The sequence below is a fragment of the Peromyscus maniculatus genome, chromosome 11 (assembly GCF_049852395.1).
Source record: "Peromyscus maniculatus bairdii isolate BWxNUB_F1_BW_parent chromosome 11, HU_Pman_BW_mat_3.1, whole genome shotgun sequence".
NCBI classification, from domain to species: Eukaryota; Metazoa; Chordata; class Mammalia; order Rodentia; family Cricetidae; genus Peromyscus; species Peromyscus maniculatus.
Genome location: NC_134862.1, coordinates 75635718 through 75659470, shown reverse-complemented (window position 1 = coordinate 75659470; position 23753 = coordinate 75635718). Strand labels below are relative to the sequence as shown.

Genomic DNA, 23753 nt, shown 5'->3' with positions numbered 1-23753 from the left:
AAAAGAGGACAGTGGGACCAGTGTCTACAACAAAGAGCCTTTTCATCAGAAAAGAACATGGATGCCCCAGTCTCAGATGTGGTCCAATGAGACTGAAACACAATATGCTGGTGTCTTAATATTTGCCACCATATGGCATTTTCCCTTATCTGTGTCTCTCTGTTCCTTTAGGCTGGAGCCACTAAGGTCAAAGACTGTGTGAGATCTTCTTTTGTGACCTCTGAGGCAATCACAGTACCTAGTCCAGTTTGGGTCAGTGTTTATTGAATAATATATAAAAACTGTAAGTAAATGGATGAATACAGTCAAAGGCTCAGAAATACTAAATGTTGATATGTTGTCATTCTGAATGATAGTTTCTATAATTTTCCCAATTATGTCTCTGAGCTTTCATAATGCTATAAAAGGAGAAGAACATATCACATGAAATTAACTTTGTTTCTGTAAGCACTTACGGAGTGTAATTATTGGTCGCTATCTACTTTTACCAGTGTTATTTTCTCCTCAGATGCCTTCTATCCCAGCATGCCACGGGAATTTCTCTGTTAAAGATCGCATGATCCCACAGTTTTGGCACATAGTGGACCCACTTCAGTCCCTGTCTTCCTGAACTATAACCAGACAGTTCCTGGCTCTGCACACCCATGATGCTTTCTTGTGCTTCTGCCTTCATTTAGGTTGTCTTAATTCTGGATTGTTAACACACACCACATGACATCAGCCACACAAGCACACCCTTTCCCCAATACACACACACATACACACACACACACACACACACACACACACACACACACACACACACACACCTTCCTAACTTCACACCTAGCTAACTCCTGTGTGTTTACTCTTAACTCTTCATCTCTTTCATTTCCTCCACAGTCTCCCCCTGTGCTACCTGCCCATAGCCTACTTGGTGTAATGTTATTATTGCACTTAAATAGCCTAGAAGTACACATCTGTGCTTCTCTGGCTGACTCTAAGTAAAACTTTGCAGGCCAGAAGAAGCAGGTTTGTGTGCATTGTGTGTGTGTGTGTGTGTGTGTGTGTGTGTGTGTGTGTGTGTGTGATAGTTTTGCTGCTGTCTGTGGCAGGTATTCAATATAATTTAGGACATCAAGCTATAGGTCTTTGTGGTAAAGTAGTTTTGTTTCAATGGACTGGATGGTAATGAGAATTCTCAATGCTTACCAGTCTGTGGTGGTACCATGGCCAAGAAGCGGATAGCTGTGATTGGCGCTGGAATCAGTGGCCTGGGAGCTGTCAAGTGCTGTTTGGATGAAGGTCTGGAGCCTACCTGCTTTGAAAGAAGTGATGACATTGGAGGCCTGTGGAAATTTCAAGTACATTTGCATTTTATTTGACTTTAAATACAGTTTCACTAAATAGCAATAACAATTTGAATAGTTTCATTAAATGAAACATACAAGGTGTCACATAATCAGTCAACTCAATTAATGGCTCTAATGTTTGTGCTTATATCACTTACTGAGGAAATTTGTCAACTTTAGATGAGGAATAAAATTTGGAAGATTGTATTCAAAGCAGCTGAAATCCATGTGATCCTCACAAATATTAGTAAAGGTGTGGTGGCTACAGAACTGTTTAGATGCACTATTGTTATTCAAAGCTAGGGATGCCATAGATTTGGGTGGTAGGATAAGATGATGGTCCATTGCTGACCTTCTACTATGTAATTTGATATTCGGTCTTGTGGTAATATCTGCATGCTACTCTTTCTTAAATGTCCCAGGGCACAGTGTAGGACATCAGCATGTGTAGATCTGTCTCTGTCTCTGTCTCTCTGTCTCTGTCTCTCTGTCTCTCTGTCTCTCTGTCTCTGTCTCTCTCTCTCTCTCTCTCTCTCTCTCTCTCGTGTTTGTGTGTGCGCATATGCGTGTGTGTGTGCGTGTGCGTGTGCGTGTGTGTGTGTGTGTGTGTGTGTGTGTGTGTTTGTATCCATGTGTGTGTGTTTTACAGGGCAATAATTATTTTTTTCCTCTGAGTTCTAAGTAGCAAGAGATGCATTGCTTTCAAGGGTGCTCAATGCTGAATAGGCTCCAGATTCTAAGTGGCCATCTTCTTCTGATGCTTCACTCATTTATTGGATGTGCCCATGAAATTCAGGACTTGTGATCAATTCTCTCCAGTTCTGGTGATCCTACAGAACAATTTTGCTCACCAGTCATGGATGGTCCATGTGACATCTCAGGGGGTTGTCATTAATGAGTTGGGTTTCTTTTATTGCTCATGGCTTTTAGCCCCACTTAGGACACATATCAACAGCTTAACTATGAGACCTCTTCATTCCTGTGAACAATGGTTGCTCTGGCAAAGTAGTTATCATGGCTGTCTCACAGGGATCTCCCTTAGGTACCCCTGAAACAGAGAAGTGTCCAAGGAACAGCCTCACTCACCCCAAACACCTTCCAACATAGTATTGATATGATTCAAATACCCCTCTGCAGCCTGTGGGATTTTTCCAAGGATTGACATTCTGTTTTTAGATATCAGCACCCATGTTATTTCTTCTTTAATTTAAAAGTTCACTCATTCAATGAATATTTTTGAATACTTACTATATACAAGGCACTTTTACAAGTGAACGAATATACTAACAAATATGAGTGCGAAATCCTCAACATCAGGGGGCTTAAACTCTGATACAAGATTAAAGGAAAATGAAATAAATAGTACAGATAGCAGCCGTGAGCACATTGAAAAGAGTACAGCGGCAACTGAGACTTGGGGATATAATCTAAGTAAGAGTCCATACAGAACCTCAAGGTAAAATGATTTTGGAACAGTGCATTAAAAAATAAAAAGGCAACTCGGGAGATCGTCTGAGAAAAGGGTTTATAGGGAACTTCGGGTGCAGAACTATGGAGGTGGGCATATGGCTAGCATGGCAAGGAAAACCAGCAGGCTAGTGTAGTTTGCTTGTGGTACCTAAGGGGGAGAAAGCTAGGCTATGGGTCTGAGGTACATGTGAAATTGAGTTTTGTCAGTGGGTATAGACCGTAGTAAGGACTTTGATAGAAACCAAGATTAAAGAGAAGAACAGCATTCTTTCTCTGTAGATGGACCATCCTGCTACATTGAGACTAGACCAAAGGGAAGGCTGAACAAGTATGTCTAATTTCAAAGATTCTCAATAAGAAGATAGACATAATATTATGTTAAACTATATCAAAATCCATGAGAGTATAGCAAATTGTACTATTTAAAATACAATATAGTGTATCATACATGTTAGTATCTATTCCATTTCTCTTAGCAATTTTATTGTATATACAGATGTTCACTTTATATGCTTATAGGTTTGTGGCTGTTACATATTTTTAATTGATAGTTCCTTTTGTTAATATATAAAATCTTGTTTCTAAGGAAGAAGAATTTTTTACTGTATATTACATGATATTGGTGTCACTATTATTAAATGAGTGATCTTTTTTGTTACAGTTGGGGTATAAAGCTGTGTGAGACCCAGCTAGACCTGGAGTGGAAGACTGTAGGAATGGGTAGTGTCTGGGAGGGCATTGGCTTCCCCATTTTGCATAGCATTTATGGCTGCTAGCTCCCCAGCTTTTGTTTACCTCAAATTGTATTTCACTTTCAGACTTAAGGGAATTTTTACTGGGATTAGAAATCTAGACAGTCATTTTGATTTGTCGTTTTCAAGACATTATTCTCCTTTCTGAATCCATCATTCTGATTGAGAAGTCATACACAGAATTTGTTGTTGATTCAATGTGATTTTTTTCTCCTCTAGAAAATATAGGAGCTAGGGAGAAAATATCAATGGATGCTTGACAATATATAAAAAGCAATATTCTACTTTTCTAAATACCTGAGGCCACTTAAAATATTTTATTACCTTGTAATTATGAAGTTTGTAGTATTGAGGTGTTTTCTCTTGTAGAAAAATCCTTCAGAGAAAATGCCTAGTATCTACAAATCTGTGACCATCAACACTTCGAAGGAAATGATGTGTTTCAGTGACTTCCCCATTCCTGACCACTTTCCCAATTACATGCATAACTGCAAACTCATGGACTACTTCAGGATGTATGCCACGCACTTCAGCCTTCTGCGTTACATTCGATTTAAGGTGAAATACTGCATTGTGTGTATGTGCATGCACATGTGGGCACATACACTCACGTGTGCACACACAAAAGTTACACCCAGCACCTTCTGATGTTCACCCATGAAGAAGAGATTATCAGTTGACCTCCACATCTGAATATCATCACAGCTTGAAAAATATTTTGACTGTTTTACTTGAATGTGAGGCTGGAAGACGTTGCTCATCAGGGTCTATTCTTATTGTACATTGTGGTGGCATAGCCCTCCTTATCAATTCAAAACGTTTGAGAACTTAGAATAATGGCAGTAGAGATTGAGCCAAATGGTGTTGCCTCTAGAACAAGAAGAAGACTCATACAAAGAATATTTATTTATTCCCTACCTCCTACCTGTGATTGGTACTACAACTCAAATACATAAACCCATTTTCATGTCATGATGAATTCTTTAAAATTCAAAGTGCAGGCCAGAGGTAAATGGACGAGCCTGTCCTAAAGAATGAAAAACATGAAAAAATAGCACCTCCATGCATATGGAAGTCTTCCTAGGAAGATATTAATTCTGTGGATTCAGCCACTCCAATATGTCACAAAGCCCCAACTATTTCTATTTCTACAGAAGACTAGGTCTGTGACAGAATTTCCCTAGTATATTGAAAATGCACTCAACACTGAACCTACTGTGGTAGGAACAGGAACTATATTGATGTGAACGTCTTAGACGAGTGTCCCGTCAGGGTCTGTGGGACTTGAGGAAGAGGCCTAAGCAAGAACTGTGAAGTGAGTCACTTGTGTTTCCATCTGTGTTTCCTCATTCTCAGACCAAAGTGAGGAGCGTGAGAAAGCGTCCAGACTTCGGAGTCAGTGGACAATGGGATGTTGTTGTGGAGATGGATGGGAAGCAGGAGAGCCTGGTCTTTGATGGGGTTCTGGTCTGCAGTGGCCATCACACAGACCCCCACCTGCCGCTTAAGTCCTTCCCAGGTATGTCATGAAGAATCTGGTAGAGGGGCATTTTCCAAATAACTTACCGCAGAAATGAGTGGGCATAAATGTGTGAATTTTTCCTGGTATCCTTCAGCAGCAAATTGTTCGTTCTCTGTTAACAGGACACTATAATCCTAACAGGACACTATAATCCACTGGAATACAAAAGCAAGCAAACACAATGACCTCTGCTTTCCCCCTTACTATCATGGCATACGGCTTCTAATGAATAACAAAAACCATCCACATTCAAATGGTTTTAGTTTTGTCAATGTATTTAATCTCTGTCTATTCCAGAGAAAGTGAAATTAATAAAAGTGAGGCACAAAGACAAATGACAAGTAAACAGCTGGCCAATCCATACATTTAGAAATCTTAACATATGGGGAAGAAACTTCAGTCCATGTATTTATCATGGATTTATTTTTGATTTTTATTTTATAAATGAAACATAATCCCTCATCCCCTCTTTCCTTTCCTCCCTCCAACCATGGTATATGCGATATATATGACTTAAGGGCTGGCCACTTAGTATTGGATAACCAATTGAAGGGTCTTTTCTTTGGGGAAGACTATTACTCTGGCTCTCAGCATTTCTTACTCAACTGTAGTCTAGGTGTAGGGGCCATGAGATTTCCCCCTTCTATATCTTGGGTTCTTGTTGGCTAATAAAACCGAGTGAACAACTTATTGCTCCCTTGTAGTTCTATGAAGTAAAATGGTATCTATCTCAAGGGGGTTGTTTTAGCTCCCCTACCTCCCCTAATTAAGTCCTCTCCCCTTGCTCTTGACCCACTTGCCCTCTATTTCCATCAAATTATGACCAGGAATCAATCAGAAAATATTTTATATTTCAAATCCTTTCTATGGTGCCCAAGAAACCACTGTGAAAAAATGGAGACAAGGTAAATAAGATTGTTTCAAATGGTTGTTCAAAATTCCGAGTGAACTAGGCATAACAGGTGTATAATCTTTTTGCACACTAACACGAGTATTTGTAAAATGAAAGTCCCTGGTTTTTGAACATTATAATGCAGTATATTCAGGAAAGCATTCCTAGGTATGAAACAATCTACAGATTACACAATGGGCTACTGTATCAGCTTCAAATTGGTGCTTCCTGGCTGAAAGGCAGTCCCTAGAAGGAGACATAAACGTGCTCACATAGAGCAGACCTACCAAGGTCAGACAGATTGTGGGTTTTATGAAGCATGCAGCCAAGCCACACACAGCATCAGGAATTGGCATCAGGCACATAAGGCAGAGGAAACACCAGTGAAGAAAAGGTCCTCAAATCTTAAAGAATTGTAAAAGAGTAGAACATCCAGTGCCTTGCTTTGTCAGTTTGCTTAGAACTGTGAGACTAATATAATAATGAGTAGCATTAGATCCTGGTGCAGTTGTAACACTTCCATTTGTACCAAGTCAAGACAGATAGATCTATTATTTCGTAAATACTTTATAAGATCACCAGTCTGTATTTAGAGCCCAGGGACTCTACTTCTGAGTTTAGTCCTCCATTCCCTGAGCTCCCTTCATATGAGTAGCATTTGAGGACTATGCGTGAGCTTCAGCTGGCCGACCCAGATTTCATTTCTTCCTCTTTCGGGTTATTCAGAATGGAGCTTTCTTACGTGTGTTAATATGTGAAAGGTCTCCTCATAATGACTAAGGATCTTCTTTCACCACAGGCATTGAGAAGTTTGAAGGCTGTTTCTTCCACAGTCGGGAATACAAAAGTCCCGAGGACTACATAGGAAAGAGAATCATAGTGGTTGGCATTGGGAATTCTGGTGTGGATATTGCCGTGGAACTTGGTCGAGTAGCAAAACAGGTTTGTTGGCAATCATTAACTTCACCAGTGGCATCCCGTGTGTTTATGGGTATCATCCTGAATGTAGCTTTGGCTTAAGAAGGGCCAGAAAAGAAATTTAGAGAAATCTATGGACCCACCCTCAAGAGGTTTAAATTCATGCTGAGTAGAAAATGAATGCAAAATGGATCCTTTATACTAACCATGGGAACAGGCATGTGAACAATTGAGCAGGTGTCCTAAGTGAAGAGAGAAGTAGCAGACATTAGATAACCGATTTCATTTTTCTTGGTAGGATCCTTGTATGAGGGAGAACACATGCTATTTGTCTTGTGAGTCTGGGTTAATTTCACCAAATATTTTCCATGGATTTATTTTAAAACAAATAATACAGACTTTTACAGCAATTAATATGGCAATTAACTTACAAATTCAAACCCTTGTTTACATATGAAGTACAGCTATGTCAATATCCAGGAGTATTTTTTTTTTTTTTTTTTTTTTTTTTTTTTGGTTTTGGTTTTTCGAGACAGGGTTTCTCTGTGTAGCTTTGCGCCTTTCCTGGAACTCACTTGGTAGCCCAGGCTGGCCTTGAACTCACAGAGATCCGCCTGGCTCTGCCTCCCGAGTGCTGGGATTAAAGGCGTGCGCCACCACTGCCCGGCTGGAGTATTTTTTTTTTAACATGGTATTTCAAAGACAGGTAGATAAGCGAATTGCATTTTGGTTTTCATGAATAAATTTGGTGTCATATAAACAGCCCTTTTCTGGGGCTCAGTAAAAGTTCTGGGAAAGCACAGCATGGTGGTCACTGCATGGCACTTGGCCTCCTATTCTTCAGTGGTCAACACTCTCAACAGGGGGGTGATGGCTGACATTTGAACAGTACAGCAGGTAAACGTTCCCCTGTTCTCTCCTGCTGTAATTCTGCCTCCCACAGGTATTCCTCAGCACTAGACGAGGATCGTGGATTTTACACCGTGTTTGGAATGATGGATATCCCATGGACAGTTCATTTTTCACTCGCTTCCATAGCTTTCTCCAGAAAATATTAACCACAGCAGCAGTAAATAAGTACCTAGAGAAAACACTGAACTCGAGATTCAACCATGCGCACTACGGTCTGCAGCCACAGCACAGGTGACACTCAGGGCTTGATGTGGGTAATCGTGTGTGGACACAATGAGCTTTCTGCTTTGAAGACAACTGAGCTTTTGGCTCCTGGTTGATCTCATGCCCTTAGGCATGTAAAGCACTCAGATTTGTATTATGCACATTACTGCATGTAAATGTGTGTGTGTGCTTCTCAGCTCCACTTGTATAATATTCTCATCCATTCATCAATCAGTTAACACTTGATTGCTATACACCAAAAATTCAGACAAAAGACAATACCATGTTCCTCCCTTCCACAGATGACAGCTATGGAGATCAGAGAAGACACAAACACAGGGTTGAGCAAAGCAATGTGGATGCCATAATAAATGTCAGAGGGAGGTATAACTATGTACAAATTTACATCAGTTGTGTTGAGGTTGGGGTAGAGGTGTCAGGGAGGCCCACATGGAAGGGGAACTATCTAAGGAGTCCTTCCTCTGCAAGATCACCCCTGGAATTTCAGGTCTTATCTCATAGAAGTTTCCTGGTTCAGAAATCATCAGTAGCTTCCAGTTAATAAACAAAAGACAGAGTGGGATTAGGACTGAACAGAGTTAAGAAAAGAAAATAAATATAATGAAGAAATATTATTCAAACAAGTTAGGTGCCCCAGATTTCATTCATGGGATACTTAGCCTCGAATTCATATATTAATGATACATTGAGGGGGTGCCCTCAAGGGTAATTGAGAGAAGATGGTGTCATGAGGATGAGGCCCCTCTGAGGACTTAGGGTTTTTACAAGAAGAGGAAGAGATAACTAAGTCAGCGGTTTTGCTCTGTCTTCCTGTGTGGTGCCCTATCCCACTTCAGACGGTGCAGTGTCTCCAGCAGCACGAAAGTTCTCACTAGATGTGACTCCTTGACAGTGGCTTTCCATAACTGATCTAATTCAATAATTGTAATTTTTTTATAAATTACCCACTCTTATATATTGTTCTAGCAAAGGCAAACAGATAAGCCAACAACAAATACTATCTTTCTTGTATGACTACTTATGGGATCCAAGGGTACTCGTGTGTGTGTGTGTGTGTGTGTGTGTGTGTGTGTGTGTGTGTGTGTGTACTATATGTGTGTGTGAGAGTGTATATGGAGGCCAGAGCTTGATGTCAGATGTCCTATGAATTGCTCTCCATCTTATTTTTTTTAAAAAAAGCTATCATTGAATATGTTGCTCAACAACTCAGTCAGATTAGCTAGATGGCATGTCCCAGAACCTTCCTGTCTCCTCCTTCCCACTGTTGGGGTTACAGGTGCTCACTGCAGTACCCAGGTTGTTATGCAGGGGCTGGGCATCAAACTCAGGTCCTCGTTCTTGCACAGCTAGAACTTGTGGACTTAACGACCCTGCCTCCTCACTGCCTCATGTGTTTCAGTAAGTGGTACAAAAGAATGGAGCATGTATTGATATGTTCACTAAAAAAAATAATAATCTTCTATTATGCTGTGAGTGAAAACATTATGTTCTGTGAAGGAAGATGAGTACAATATTTAAGCTATACAGTGTCATGAGAACTATGAAGGAAGTGGATGATGAATATGATAAAGACTGTCTAGGGGTAGACTAGGTGGATAAACTAATAGAATGATCATGGAAGCAAATCTTAGGAGCGATGTTTAAGCTAAGACTTAAAGAGCAAGGAGGAGCCATCAAGAAAAATCATCCAGGAAAGAAGGCTGTAAGTAGGATTCTCAAGCAAAGCCTTCTTGAGCTAGGAAGGGGCTGGGTGCAAAGTGAGGCACAGAATAGAACTCAGCACTATGACGAAGTCAGCGAGAGGACCACAAAGAGGCAGAGGCCGTGGCACATATGGCTTGAGCATGGGGGAAAATTTGGATTCTGTCCATTTTGATGATTGCATAATTTTAAGGTATCTAACTTGCTCTACTATACACGTACAATGAAACTGTTACTATAGTGAGGCAAATCAAAACATCCACGCTCTCACGTAGACCTGTTTTGGCAAAAGCATCTAAATCCTTAATGCAATGATGTTGTTGGCTATAGTCCCTAGGCTGTGAATTTGAACCTTAACTTGTTCATTCTACATACCTGCAACTTTCTATCCTTTGACCTACTTCTCTCCATGTTCTCCTCCCTAAAACCTGCTGACAGCCATTGTATTCTCTACACATTTGACTTTTTACATCCTACATGTAAGTAATATAATACTCTTTTTCAGTATCTGGCATATTTCACATAGCATACTATTTTTCAGATTGATTATGCTGTGGCAACTGGCAATATTTTCTTTATTGTTATTTTTTCTTTTTTATTTATTTTTTGAGAATTTCGTATGATGTATTTTTATCATATTCAACCCTCCTAAATTCCTGCCAGATCTGCACATCCCATACAAGCCCAATGTTGTGTTATTTTTAAACCATCAAGTACAATCTGTGCTACCCATATACTGTTTGATGCCGGCCTTTTGAACTTAGGCTCTTATGACAACTAGGCAAGTGCTCTACCAGCAATTTTAAGCCTGAATAACATCCCATTGTACATATTTACCACAGTCATGGATTATATAAAAAGAGAGCTAACAAGACAGACAGACAAATGTGTATCACAATTTCTTTCTCTAATGGATCTACACTTAGGTTCTGTTTTTATCTTTTTGGCTAGAGTGAACGAGACTACAATGGACATGGAGTGCAGATATGTTTTGAGGGCAGTGGTTTTATCCCTTTTGAGTGCATACTATGAATAAGTATTTAGGGGTCATATGATAATGCTATATTTTTAAATGTCTGGTGCTGAGAGGCAAAAGGATCCATTAAGGCTTTGAACAGTATATTTTTCTTTTTCCATTAGGTCAGATAAGTACCTGGAGATCAATTTCAGGGATCCCAAAGGTGAAACACTGGTGCACCCTGGGGAGAGCTTGGTGTGTGTTTCTGGTGAAAGGCAATATCAATTCTCCATGAAGTGGTACCCTAGTGCAACATCAATTCTCCATGAAGTGGCACCCTAGTACAACATCAATTCTCCATGAAGTGGCACCCTAGCACTGATGAAGTGGACAAGATGAATAAACTGAGTCCTTCCTGAGGCTTTTATGCCCAAGAAGGAGGACATAGAAAGGCCTTCTCTGGATAGCACACCAAGATCAGGGATGTCTGCTAGTTTCTTTGTCTTAGTTCACAGAATTGGCCACCTTGTACCACCTGAAGAACGGCCATCCAAAGGAGCCTTCAGTAGCCAAAGGCAGCTTGTAGGAAGTAACAGAGGAAAAGCTCTCCATGCCAATAACCAGAATCCAGATAGTATCCAAAAAACTGGAGCATGTGCTAGGGAAGTTGAATATAGAAGGGAAATCAGCTTGCATGAAAATTGGAAGCAATCTTTAATAAAGCCAAGGCTATACAGAATGCTTTAGCAATTAAAAATGTCATTTCCCAATTAAAAGCCAAAGCCGATAGATGGCAGGAAAAGTGCTTACTAGGAAGATGAGAGGTAAGAATATAGAGGAGACACAATACTTAAATAGGAACAGAAGAAAAGGTTCTTCAGATTGAAAAGGGCCTCTGTGTTTCAGGACACAGTACAGGCAACACACAGACACACAGACACGCCTCAAGTAGGGCCCTCAGTTACAGCACTTGTTTCTCTGTCCTGGCTGAACTGTACTGGTCAGCCACATGCTTTGTCTCCTGCAAGTTAGCTTGAGACTGGGCCTGAAAAACCACAGGCATTTCTAAAGGGCCCTATGTCTTTTCCCACAACACACACACACACACACACACACACACACACACACACACACACACACACACACATAAATAAATAAATAAATAAATAAATAAATAAATAAATAAATAAATAAATAAATAAAACTATAACCCCAACCTTAAGTCAAATCCTTTAACACATTTATAAACTGATAGCCTGGCCTGCTCACTGGGGCATACCCTGGTAGAGCTTCCCTTGTCTTGTACCACCAGGATACACTACACCTCTGGTGATTTCCTCTAGTACTTTCTTTGAATATATGAGCCTGCTTCAGTACTTCTTACTTTAGAATTTTACCCTATTACTTCTTGGAGAAGTTTTGAGTGTCTCCAGTCCCAGCCTCAACCAAACAAAACTCTCAGGTAAATTGTAGCAGAAAGGAAGAACAACCTGCCTTTTATTGACCTCCATACATACAACATTGGAGAGTATAGTGTGATAGGATTTACAGATTCTGCTAGAAAATGTCTCAACCTCGGGCTCCTAAATCCCATAAGAAGAAGAGAAAGTCATGTGAGTTGGGGTCCACAGTGGAAAAGTATCAGAGTAGGTACCTCAGAACAGAAGATGGGAGAAAGGTGAGGGGAGACACATAAATATTTATGTAAAATTGAATTCGTATAAAGGTAGACGGACAGAAAAGAAATGAAAACACAAAAAGAAACCGGAAATAAAGGAGGGAAAGAAGGAAGGGAGGGAGGGAGGGAGGGAGGGGGAGAGAGAGGTGGGTTGATGGATTAAAACAAGCAAGCTACAGCTCATTCCCTCTGGGGCTGTGTGGTTTAAGTGCTAGTGAAGGGATACAACCTAAAGGAAAACATCCCCGGATGTACCACTTCGCCTTCATAAACTCTTGGAGTGATGAGGGAATTCATATGAGCTAAGTAGTGGCAGGACCTGAGTCTGAATCCCCAGGACCCACGTAAAAATAAATTTCAAAAGTCAGGTATGGCCACATGTGCATGTAATTCCAGATTTGGGAAGCAGGGCAGGTAGATTCAGGGAGCTCAATGGCCAGGCAGCCTAGCCAAAACCTCGAACCTAGATTCAGTAAGAGATCTTACCCCTAGGGAATAAGATACAGTGTGATAAAGTGGGATGCCTTATGTCCTTCTCTGACCTCTGCATACTTGTGTATGAGTACACACCTGCACATGCACGCGCACATGTGCACACACACACACACACACACACACACACACACACACACACACACTCCTGTGTTTGGAGAGAAAACTGTCAAGGGAAGTTGCCAGCTTCAAACCCTTCTCTCACACATTGCTTTCTCCTTCTTAGATTTGCTTAGATCTTTATTTTTATGAACAGACCACTGAGTCAGCATCCCACCGTCAGCGATGACCTTCCAAATCACATCATTTCCGGAAGAGTCCAAGTGAAGCCTAATGTGAAGGAGTTCACGGAAACAGATGCCATTTTCGACGACGGCACGGTGGAGGAGAATATCGATGTTGTCATCTTTGCCACAGGATACAGCTTTTCCTTCCCCTTCCTGGAGGATCTGATTGCAGTGACTGATAATGAAGTGTCCCTGTATAAGTTGATGTTCCCTCCAGACCTGGAAAAGCCAACGCTGGCTGTCATTGGACTCATCCAGCCCCTGGGCATCATCCTGCCTATTGCAGAACTCCAGTCTCGCTGGGCTGTGCGGGTGTTCAAAGGTCTGTGAACAAAGGCTGTGAACAGAGGGGGCCTGGCAGTTCACCTAAAGTGAACCCTCCTTTCTCTTCACATTAGTTTCTGGTTGAACATGCTCTTCCTTTTTATTGTTGTTGTTTTCCTTTTATTGAAAATAGGTTTTTTTTTAAATCACATAATATATCCTGATTACGTTTTCTTCTCCATCTACTCCTCCAAGTTCCTTCTCACCCCTCCCATCTAGATCCACTCCCTTCGTGTCTCTTATTAGAAAACAAACAGGCTTCTAAGGGAATATAATATAATATAATATAATATAATATAATATAATATAATATAATATAATATAATATAATACAATATAATATAAGCTAACACATCAGAATTGGACAAAATAATCAAACAGAGAGAAAAGAGCCCAAGAGAAGGCACAGAAACAGAGATCCATTCATTCGCTCACCAAGGAATCCCATGAAAACACTAAGGTAGACAACATATAATGCAAAGGACCTATATGGCAAAAAAGAGAGAAGAAAAAAGTTATAAACACATAAAATTAAAATAAAAAGATAACTAAAAAAAGAGAGCGAGAGAGCCCTTGTCTCAACATTCTGAGACAAGGAACCTGCAAAGATGCTATTGAGTTTGTTTCCTGCGGGTCATTTACTGTTGGGCAGGCAGCCTACCCAAAAATAAGCAGTTTGTTTCCTCAGTGAGATTCCCTTGGAGGGAACTCAGTTTTCATTTTCAAATGGTTATCAACCAGAAATTACTTTTGAGTTAGGGCTGGGTCATGTGTCCACTTCTCCTTTCAGCTCTAGAACCCCATCTTGTGCAGACCCGTGCAGGCCCTGTGCATGCCGCTTAGTGTCGATCTCATTGACTTAGAGGGCCTTGCTTTGCTGGTGTCCTCCATCCCCTAAGGCTCTTACACTCTTTCTGCCTCCTCTTCCATGGGATTCCCTGAGACCTGGGGAATGGAGGAGGGCACTTGATGGAAACATCCTTTTGGGGGCTGGGTGTTCCAAGGTCTCTCAACTCTCCACATATTGTTTGGTGGTAGGTCTCTGTATTTCTTCTCATCTATTGCAGAAAGAAGCTTCTCTGATGATGACTGAGCATGGCCATAATCTATGATTACAGCAGGAAGTCATTAGGAATCATATTATTGCTATTTTTTTTTGTTGTTGTTGTTGTTGGTTTGTCTGTTTTTCAAACAGTCATACATGGTTTTACTCTAGGTCCCAGGCTGTTTAATCTCAGGTTCTTGGTCACCTAAGCACTGTTGGGTATGGGTTCCATTTCATGGGGTGGGCCTCAAGTAAGTCAGATATTGGTTGGTTGCTCTCACAACCTTGGTGCCACCATGGCACTAGCATGTCTTGCAGGTACGACACCATGGTAGACCAAAGGGTTTGTAGCTGTGTTGGTGTTTGTTTCTCCTTTGGTAGTGTGCAGAGCACCTTTCTGTATGAACGCATAGTGGTGAAATCTCTATGTGTTCAATGAGTTACATGGGTGTTGTCTTCAGCAATGGGGCCTTGCCGTCAGTGCACGGAGAGCAACCAATAGTCTTAGATAAAGCCGGGGTTATTTGGGGATTGCCATGGGAACCCCTTAGCCAACTCAATTAGATACAATCCAATCCTGGTTCTAGAAGTTTCATTTTGATGACAAGAAGTGGTCAGTTTCCCACATTATTTGAAAATTTCATATATATTTCCTTCATGTGTGTATATATTTTAGGAATATTCCACTCTATTAGGTTTTCATGCTACCCCTCAAATGGTCCTGAATTTTTGTTATCTCTCACCATATCCCTTTCCTTGCCTCTCTTTTCCCTCTGCCTCCTGACTTGATCCTCCCATTACAGCCACGCCCCCATCCATAACTAATTTAGTTCCCTTTCCTAGTGAGATCTATCTGTCCCCTACTCCCTTTCTCTGTATCTTACCTCTGTGGTTCTATGAATTGTAGCTTGCTTATCATTAACAGCTAATATCCACATAGAAGTGAATACATACCATATTTGTCTTTCTGAGACTGGGTTACCTCACTCAGGATGATTTTTTTTCTAGTTTCATCCATTTGCCTGCAAATTCCATCATTTCAATTTTTAACACCGAGTAATACTCCATTGTCTAAATGTACCACATTTTCTTTACCCATTCTTCTTTTGAGGGACATCTAGGTTGTTTCCAATTTCTGGGTATTAAAAATAGGGCAGCAATGAATGTAATTGAGCAAGTGTCTCTATGGTAGGATGAAGCATCCTTTGGTTATATGCCCAAGAGTGGTAGAGCTGGATCTTGAGGTAGATGATTCCCATATTCCTGAGGAACCACCACACTGATTGCCATGGTGGCTATACAAGTTTGCACCCCACCCAGGAATGGATGAATGTTCCCCTTACTCCACATCCCTGACAGCATGAGCTGTCACTTGCCTTATTGATCTTAGCCATTCTGCCGGGTATAAGATGGATTCTCAAAGTAGTGTTGATTTGCACTTCCCTGATGGCTAAGAATGTTGGAGCATTTCTTTAAGTTACACATGCCCTTTTTATTCTTGCAAAATTTGATGTATTTTTCACTTCCAGGGCTGAGCAAATTACCTTCCAAGAAGACCATGAAAGCAGACATTGCCCAAAGGAAAAAGGCTATGGAAAAACGGTAAATAAAAATGCAGTAACAAGTGTTTGGAAACTTCAAAGAGATGACAGGACTCTTGGTGTGGAATTCTAACTCAGTTCTCCATGTCTATCTTGCCCTTCTCCATTCCCTACAACATGCTGTCACACAGCACAAAACCAAATGCACACCATAGAACTTAGCCAGAGGACTAAGGCCTAAGTCCAAGGTACACTTACATTCCTGAGGCCAGAGCACCAGTGACTATCTTATTACTCATCCCTGGTTTACAGTGAATACAGGGAGGGACTAGACACTAAGTTCTCCATCAAATCTTTCATCAAAATCTTTCTGTTAAAAACATCTCTCCTTTTACTACATGGGCTCTGAGAATCAAACTTAAGTTCTTGTGCTTGATAGAAAGATCCAAGCTCATCAAGGTTATCTCTGGCCTCTACATATGTGCACTATAGCACTTATACACATGCCCACACACATTAAGAAAATAAATAAATGCAAAATAAATCGTGTCTAAGAAAGGCATCTTCAAGATCACTATGAACACGGTCTAAAGCAAAACATCCTCTTGTCAAAAACAGTGAACATACATCGAGGATGAAAGCGTGGATTCTGTGTCTTCAGTTCTATTCAACATCTGGGTGGTGCTGGCTTTCTCAGGGAAGCTTGCCCACTCTGTTTCTTTACCTCTAAGATGGAAATAATTAAAGCTCCTGCCCAGTACTGGAAGCTGAGTCATCCATATTCTGTCTGTCTTAGGTATGTGAAGACAGCCCGGCACACAATCCAAGTGGACCACATTGAGTACATGGATGAGATTGCCACTCTGGTTGGGGTGAAGCCCAACCTGCTGCTGCTTTTTCTCTCAGATCCCAAGCTGGCCATGGAAGTTTTCTTTGGACCCTGCACCCCATACCAATACCGTTTGCGGGGTCCCGGGAAATGGGATGGGGCCCGGAGAGCCATCCTGACTCAGAGAGAGCGGATCATCAAACCGCTGAAGACTCGAATTACTAGTGAGAATAATCACTCCACCTCAGGGCTTTCTTGGATAAAGATGGCACCAGTTGGCCTTGCATTTCTGGCTACAGGTTTAGCATACTTTAGATATATTTACCATGGTAAACGCAAATGAATGAGTGAATAGTTTAGAGGGGGAAACATGTACTCCTACTCATTGTAGTTCATTACAAAGCCTTTAGTTGCTAGTGTATGGCAGTCTCATTTAACATGATTATAGCTACAGAACTGTTTAGATATACTTTACAAGTAGAAGAGTCCTTTAAAATGAGTGTGCATTAACTTCTACAAACCGTTTGAATGTACAAGAAGAGCTTACATTAAAAACAGCCTTGAGCCCTTACTTAAAGCTTAAAAGACTTTTACAGCCAAGGTGATCCCAACTGGTTCCACAAAGGTTGGTTATACTTACAGGAATTTATAAATATTAATTGTGCACTGACTATATTTTCCACTTATATTTTTTCCTTCCAATTTATTTGGTAACTTGTGTCAAGATGCGAAAGTTTAAGTTTAAAGCATAGAAATTTTAAAATATGTCAGAATGTTTTGTGTTTCAACTGATTAGAAGCAATAAAATTTCTTCTCATTTAAATTGTGAATATTTAAAGAAATAACTGAAGAATAAAATAGAATATGTCAGAGCTACCAATGAACGACTTTACCTTTCAGTTTTCAGAAACACATAATTGTTGTGCTGTATGAAGTCTGTCTGAGGATCTAGGTAGCAGGCATGAGTTCTTGCTGGCAGCTGTAGTTACTTTACTGGATTTTAGACCATTCTTTCCCTATGTGGAATAGGTGGTTTCCTCACTGTTGGGATACAAGAAGTGCCAGAAGCCTTCTTTATCTCAAATGCCCTCTCATTACACCAACTATGATAAAGCGTCCCTAAGACTCCACCTCTGCCATTTTGCTCTCCTGACTAAAACTCTGAAAAACCCTGGAACGAGTGTGAAACTGAGTGGGGAGACTGAGGAGCATATGAAACTCCCATCCCAGAAGAGGCATCAGCAAACTATTCCAGAAGTATCACAATAAAATTTATTCACTGAGAAATATCATACTTTCTCATCAGAATAACTCAACTGGAAGTTTACTTACTCTACTGAGAGAAAAAAATGCCCACATGCCTTCCAGGGGCTGAAATGGACACTGTTATGCCTCAATACTTCCCCTGAAACCTCAAAACAACAACATAATCACTTGATGAAGTTATTCTTAACCACAGAAGTTACTGACAACCATTGGAATAACCAGTTCTCAAAAGCTAAAAATATAAGAAATGGAACTGTGCAGATGTTATTGAGATAAGTAAAAAAAAAAAAAAAAGTCAGGTAGGAACAAACACCTGAACACTGGCTTCTTTCTCTTGAGTCACACCTCACATTTATGCCAAAATGATACCAAAGACACTTCATCTTCTCATTTGAAAAAAAATGACCTTATTTTATTGACATAAATATGTTTTCTTCCTTACTTCTTACTTATCCTCATAATATTCAAGTGAAAAATCTAGAGGTCCTATTATGTTCTTCCATCTCCTCCTGTAGGCTATGTTTCTAATGCCTCCTGATTTTACCTTCTGGGCATTCCTAAAACCTATTTTATCCTTCCTGATTGAACTCCCAGTGTTGAAAGTTCAGCTCTCTACAATTTCGCATCTCAACAAGTTAAACAGTCTTCCTTTTCATAACCTTGTCATCTGGTGAGCTTCTCCCTGGTCTGCCCTCCTCCACACCACTAGCATGCTTAGATCTAAAGAGGGAAATCTCACCTTCCCTCTCCCTTAAAACCTCTTCAGCTACAAAAGAGGATTGCTGTCTAGAACTGCCCTTCACCCGCTCCTCATTCTCATTCTCCGGCATTTTTCTGTGAAGCAAACCCCTCCACTCCAGGTGTATCCATGTGTCTGTTGTTCCACACCATTGTGTAGACTAATCTATTTGGGAAAAAATCCCTTTCTCTTTTCTACATGAAAAACAACATCCTTCATCTCTCAAAACATGATTGCAATCCCACATCCTTTAAGAACCATTATCTGACCCTTAATTCCTCTACCCTAAATAGATTCAATTAGAGGAAATTAAGAAAAAGTAAAATGAGAGGAAATTAACAACAAAAATGAGGCCTTCTGGGTAAGGTGGAGACCTAGAGAGAGCCACTGTGTGATATGTAGAAAGAGGGGGGGGAGAGAGAGAGAGAGAGAGAGAGAGAGAGAGAGAGAGAGAGAGAGAAACTCTTTTCTAGACAGAAAAAAAAGAGAGGAAAAGCTATGGAAATCCACAAAACATGCCTGGGAAAAAAGACAGGTGACATGGAAAAGCAAGGCAAGTGCATCTTAGTGCGAGCACGGCCCTGGCAACAGACGGGCAAGTGGAACTGTCCCAAAAGCCGCTTGTTTCATCTTTGTCGGGTGATGCTGGGAACTGAGCCTTCAAGAGGAGGATGATTGACAAGAATATACTCCCCTCACCCCCCAAAAAGAGATATATATGCTAGAAAATGTGCAAAATGCAATACAGACATACAATAGACATGGAAAATCAAGGCAAGATTACAACTCCCTAACTGAAGAACTTAAACATCCTGAAATAGACAAAATGCCAGATGAAGTTTTAAAAGTTTTCTGATTTGATAAAAATGTAATGAATAAAAGAAAGTATAAAATATTTTCAATAGACTCAACCAAGCTTCAGAACAAATATTAGAGATGAAAGAAAAGGTTGACACATTAAAACATGAAATAAAATGAGGGGCTGGAGAGATGAGTCAGTGCTTAAGAGCACTGGCTACACTTCCAAGAACTCAGGTTCAATTCCCATCAGCAGCATGGTGGCTCACAACCATCTGTGAGTCCAATTCCAGGGGAGTTGATATCTTCTTCTGGCCTTTACAGACACAAGCATGCAAATCAGGCATAAATGCAGGCAAAACAGCCAGGCACACAGACTAAAAACCATGTCGGAAAAGAAAACAAAATGAGCATGATTATAACGTCCAAGAACTCCAAAACATGACCTAAGAATCTATGGATTATAAAGAGCTGAGCTAAGTATTAAAGGCATTTAAAGTACTCAATGGAATTATAGCAAAAAAAAAAAAACCCACAAATTCAGAGAAAGAAACAGATGTGCAATCATAGGAAGCATTTAGGACCCATATAGACAATATCAGAAAGGGATCTTCACATAATTGAAAGACCCTAACCCTTCAGGCTTACACCCCCCAAACCCCAGGAAATGAGAAACTAAAAATCTAGTTCCAAGGGCAACCTGACTCAGCCATTATTCAACCTGTAACAATGTAACAATGTAAAAAGATTTCTGTTAAAAGATGTGCTCAACTGTTACTGGAACAGTTGCAGGTGTTCCAGGAAGGACCACTGTGACCTTTGTGTAAACTCCACTCCCGCCCTGATACCCGCCTTGAGGTTTCGGGGAAAAATGTACATGCCGATAGGACTGTACCCACTCTGTGATCAGACCATGATCTTGTGAAACGAAATTGTATGGGAACTGTAATCTTATGGCTTTTGTGGGTTTTTCCATTAAAAGCACCCATGTGTCTACAGTAAGATGCGACTCTTGCTCTCTGGAGCTGAGTTTTCCCGACTGTACAGCCGCATTAATAAACACCTCTTGCTGTTGCATCAACTGAACTGGAGTCTGGGTTCTTGGGACGCCCACTTGAGACCCTAGATTTTTGGGGTCTAACAATAATATATCAGCATTCAGAATAAAGGAGCAACATTATATCAGCAACACAACCACAAGGGCAGAAACACCAAAACATCTGCTCTCTCATCAACAACCACAAAATCAAGGGAAGCATGGGATAATGTTTCAAGCTCTGAAGACAAGCAACCTCCAATAAAGATCACTAGATCCAGTAATCTGTCCTTTAAAACAGACATAGAATTAAGGACATTTCAAGATAAGCACAAACTGTAACATTCCGTGGCCACCCAGCCAGCACTATGGAAGTTACCTAATGGAATGCTATACATACTGGAACACCCACACACGGTCCCAGTCACAAGAGCATGGGAAAGAAGAAGTTTCATGACAGTAATAGATGGACAAAAGAAGAGCTAGGAAGGAATCAAATATGTTTAATGCAGTGAACAAACAAAACCCTGCTAAAAGAGAAAATATAGAACAAATAATAACCCAACTAACAAGGGAAAACAATCAAGAAAATTGCAGAAATCAGGAATATCTCTCTACCTTAAATATGACTGGCTTCAACTTAGCAGTAAAGAATGGAAACTGGATGATTGGATTAAACAAATAGATCCAACTATCTATTTTGTTTCTAAGAAATACATATCACATATAAGATGCCCATATTGAAAGCCAAAGAATGGAAAATAATTTATTAAACAAGAAGAAACCTTGAATAGGTTGGCATAGCTATTCTAATAACTGATAAGTAGACTTTTCATGAAAATTAGAAAAGATAAAGAAGGCCACCATATAGTAATCAGAGTATAAGTCATCAAGAAGACATAACCATACACACAAAAAAAACCAGGCTTCCCACTTCATAAAATAGAGTCTAATAAGCATAATAGCTCAAGAAGATCCCTATATAATAATAATGGGGGACTTGAATAAACAGCTCTTTTCTCTAGATAGGCCATTCAAACTAAAAATCAATAAAGAAAATTCACAGTTAAGCTATGTCATAAGGCAAATGGATTTAACAGACGTCCACAGAATATTCCATCCAACAGACACAGAACACAAATTCTTCTCAGCAACCCATGGAACCTTCTCTAAAATATACTACCCCATAAGCCACAAATAAAGTCTTACAAAAGAATAAAAGAACCAAAATAATTTTATTCAAAAGACAAAGGAATCAAAACAATTTCTTTTATGTTATCAGATCATAGTACAATAAAATTCTTATATTTTTTGTTCCAATTTGTACAGCATTGGGTTTTCTGAGTGAGCAGCCATTTTTATAGGCTCTGAGTCCCCACTATAACTTAGAGAGAAGAAACAAACTGTACAAAAGCAGACCGCCAAGCCCATCAGATATTAAATACAATTAAAGTGCATTTTAAAGATGCTACCACATTAACAATAACATAGAAAAGAAATGACAACGTTAAGTAGCATAAAGCATAAAGTTAAGATTAATTATAGTAAAAGTAAAAATAACAAATGAATACATATAGGAAGAGGACAGGCATACTAGTTACTTTTCTGTTGTGATAAAACACAGAAAAAAATTAAGGAAGAAAGGGTTTGTTTTTGCTATAGTTCTAAAGGGATACAGTTCATCCTTACAGGGAAGGGATGGCATCAGCAGTGTGAGGCTACCTTGGCGGTCAGGAAGCAGAGCAATCACATTCCACTTGCACACAGGAAGTAGACATAGAGGACAGAAGCCACCTGGCAGTGTTATAATCCCTACATCAAGACTCCACTCCTGCAGGTTCTAAACATTCCCAAACAGCACCATTAACTAGGTCGGGACCAAGTGTTCAAATCTATGTATCTATGAGGGACATTTCTCATTCAAACCACCAAATGGAAAAGGAAAGAAAAAAATGGGAAGTTGCAATAAAGGAGCAGAAAAAGAACATAGAAAGAGAAGAATGTTAGGAAGAGAGGAGAGATGGCAGTAGGAAACACATACGAATGAATGAAGATTGGTAGATATAAGAAGAGAAATGAAGGATAAAACAGAAAAGTTTTGCTGTAAGTATCGGGGGTGGGGAGATGGCTCAGTAGTGAACTGTTGGCTACTTTCAAAGGACCAGAATTCCACTCCCAGCACCCATGTGTAGCTGCTCACAACCACCTGTAACACTAACCCAACAGATGCAATGCCTCCTTCTGGCGTCAGTGAATACACACACACACACACACACACACACACACACACATGCTTGCACACACATAAGCACACATGCATACACACAAAAAAACAAATCTTTTTAATTAAGCAAAAGTAATACTAAGAAATATTACAAAAAGAACAAAAGGAATACACAAAAGGAAAAAACAGTTGAAGAAAGGACACAGTGTTATTTCAGCTTCTTTCTGTCTCCTCCAGTCCAGGTGTTTACCAGGCAGAGTGGAAACTCATTGTCTTTCCTATGTTCTGTCAGGTGACGGTCCCAGATCCACCAGGAGTCGGTTGCCTACTAGATCTGTAGTCCCTCTAGGACCCTCCCTTCTTTGAGTACCAGAAGCCAGCATTGGCTTCATTTATTTTTGCAGCCTATGGGCTGGGCAGTTTCCTACTCACTCCAGAAACTCTCAAGCTCACACTTCTTTTAGTAGGTAACATATAAGCCACGGGTATTGGGGAAAATTATAAAGGCCACTCCACGTAGTTAAAAGGAAGATTTATTTAGTGGATGACTTACAAATGAAGGAACGGATAGGTCGCGGGGGTCTGGGGAAGGCGTATAGCAATCCAGCGGTGTTCTCTGGAGCTCTGCACAATCAATCTCCACCATCCAGGGTCCAGGCGCAGAGAGCGTGCCCAGAGTGAGCGCTTGCCCATCCAGCTCTCAGGTTTCCAGCACCTACCCTCGCCCCGCCTCGTAGGCGTGACAGTTGCCAGAGTCTCAATGGGGGTTGGAGCTTCCAGATCCAAGCTGGAATGGCTACCCACTACATCTCC

At 40.4% G+C, this 23753-nt stretch overlaps 1 protein-coding gene across 1 annotated transcript; it reads left to right on the top strand.

Annotated features, from left to right (window-relative positions):
• Window positions 1-1208: 1208 nt before the first annotated feature.
• LOC102909095 (flavin-containing monooxygenase 5-like) lies at window positions 1209-17501 on the top strand. Its single transcript, XM_006983240.3, has 8 exons — window positions 1209-1343; window positions 3923-4111; window positions 4910-5072; window positions 6767-6909; window positions 7829-8028; window positions 13108-13460; window positions 16037-16109; window positions 16845-17501. Exons 1-8 carry the CDS (start codon window positions 1209-1211, stop codon window positions 17218-17220), a joined length of 1632 nt encoding a protein of 543 aa, XP_006983302.1. The 3' UTR covers window positions 17221-17501.
• The last annotated feature ends 6252 nt before the right edge of the window (window positions 17502-23753 follow it).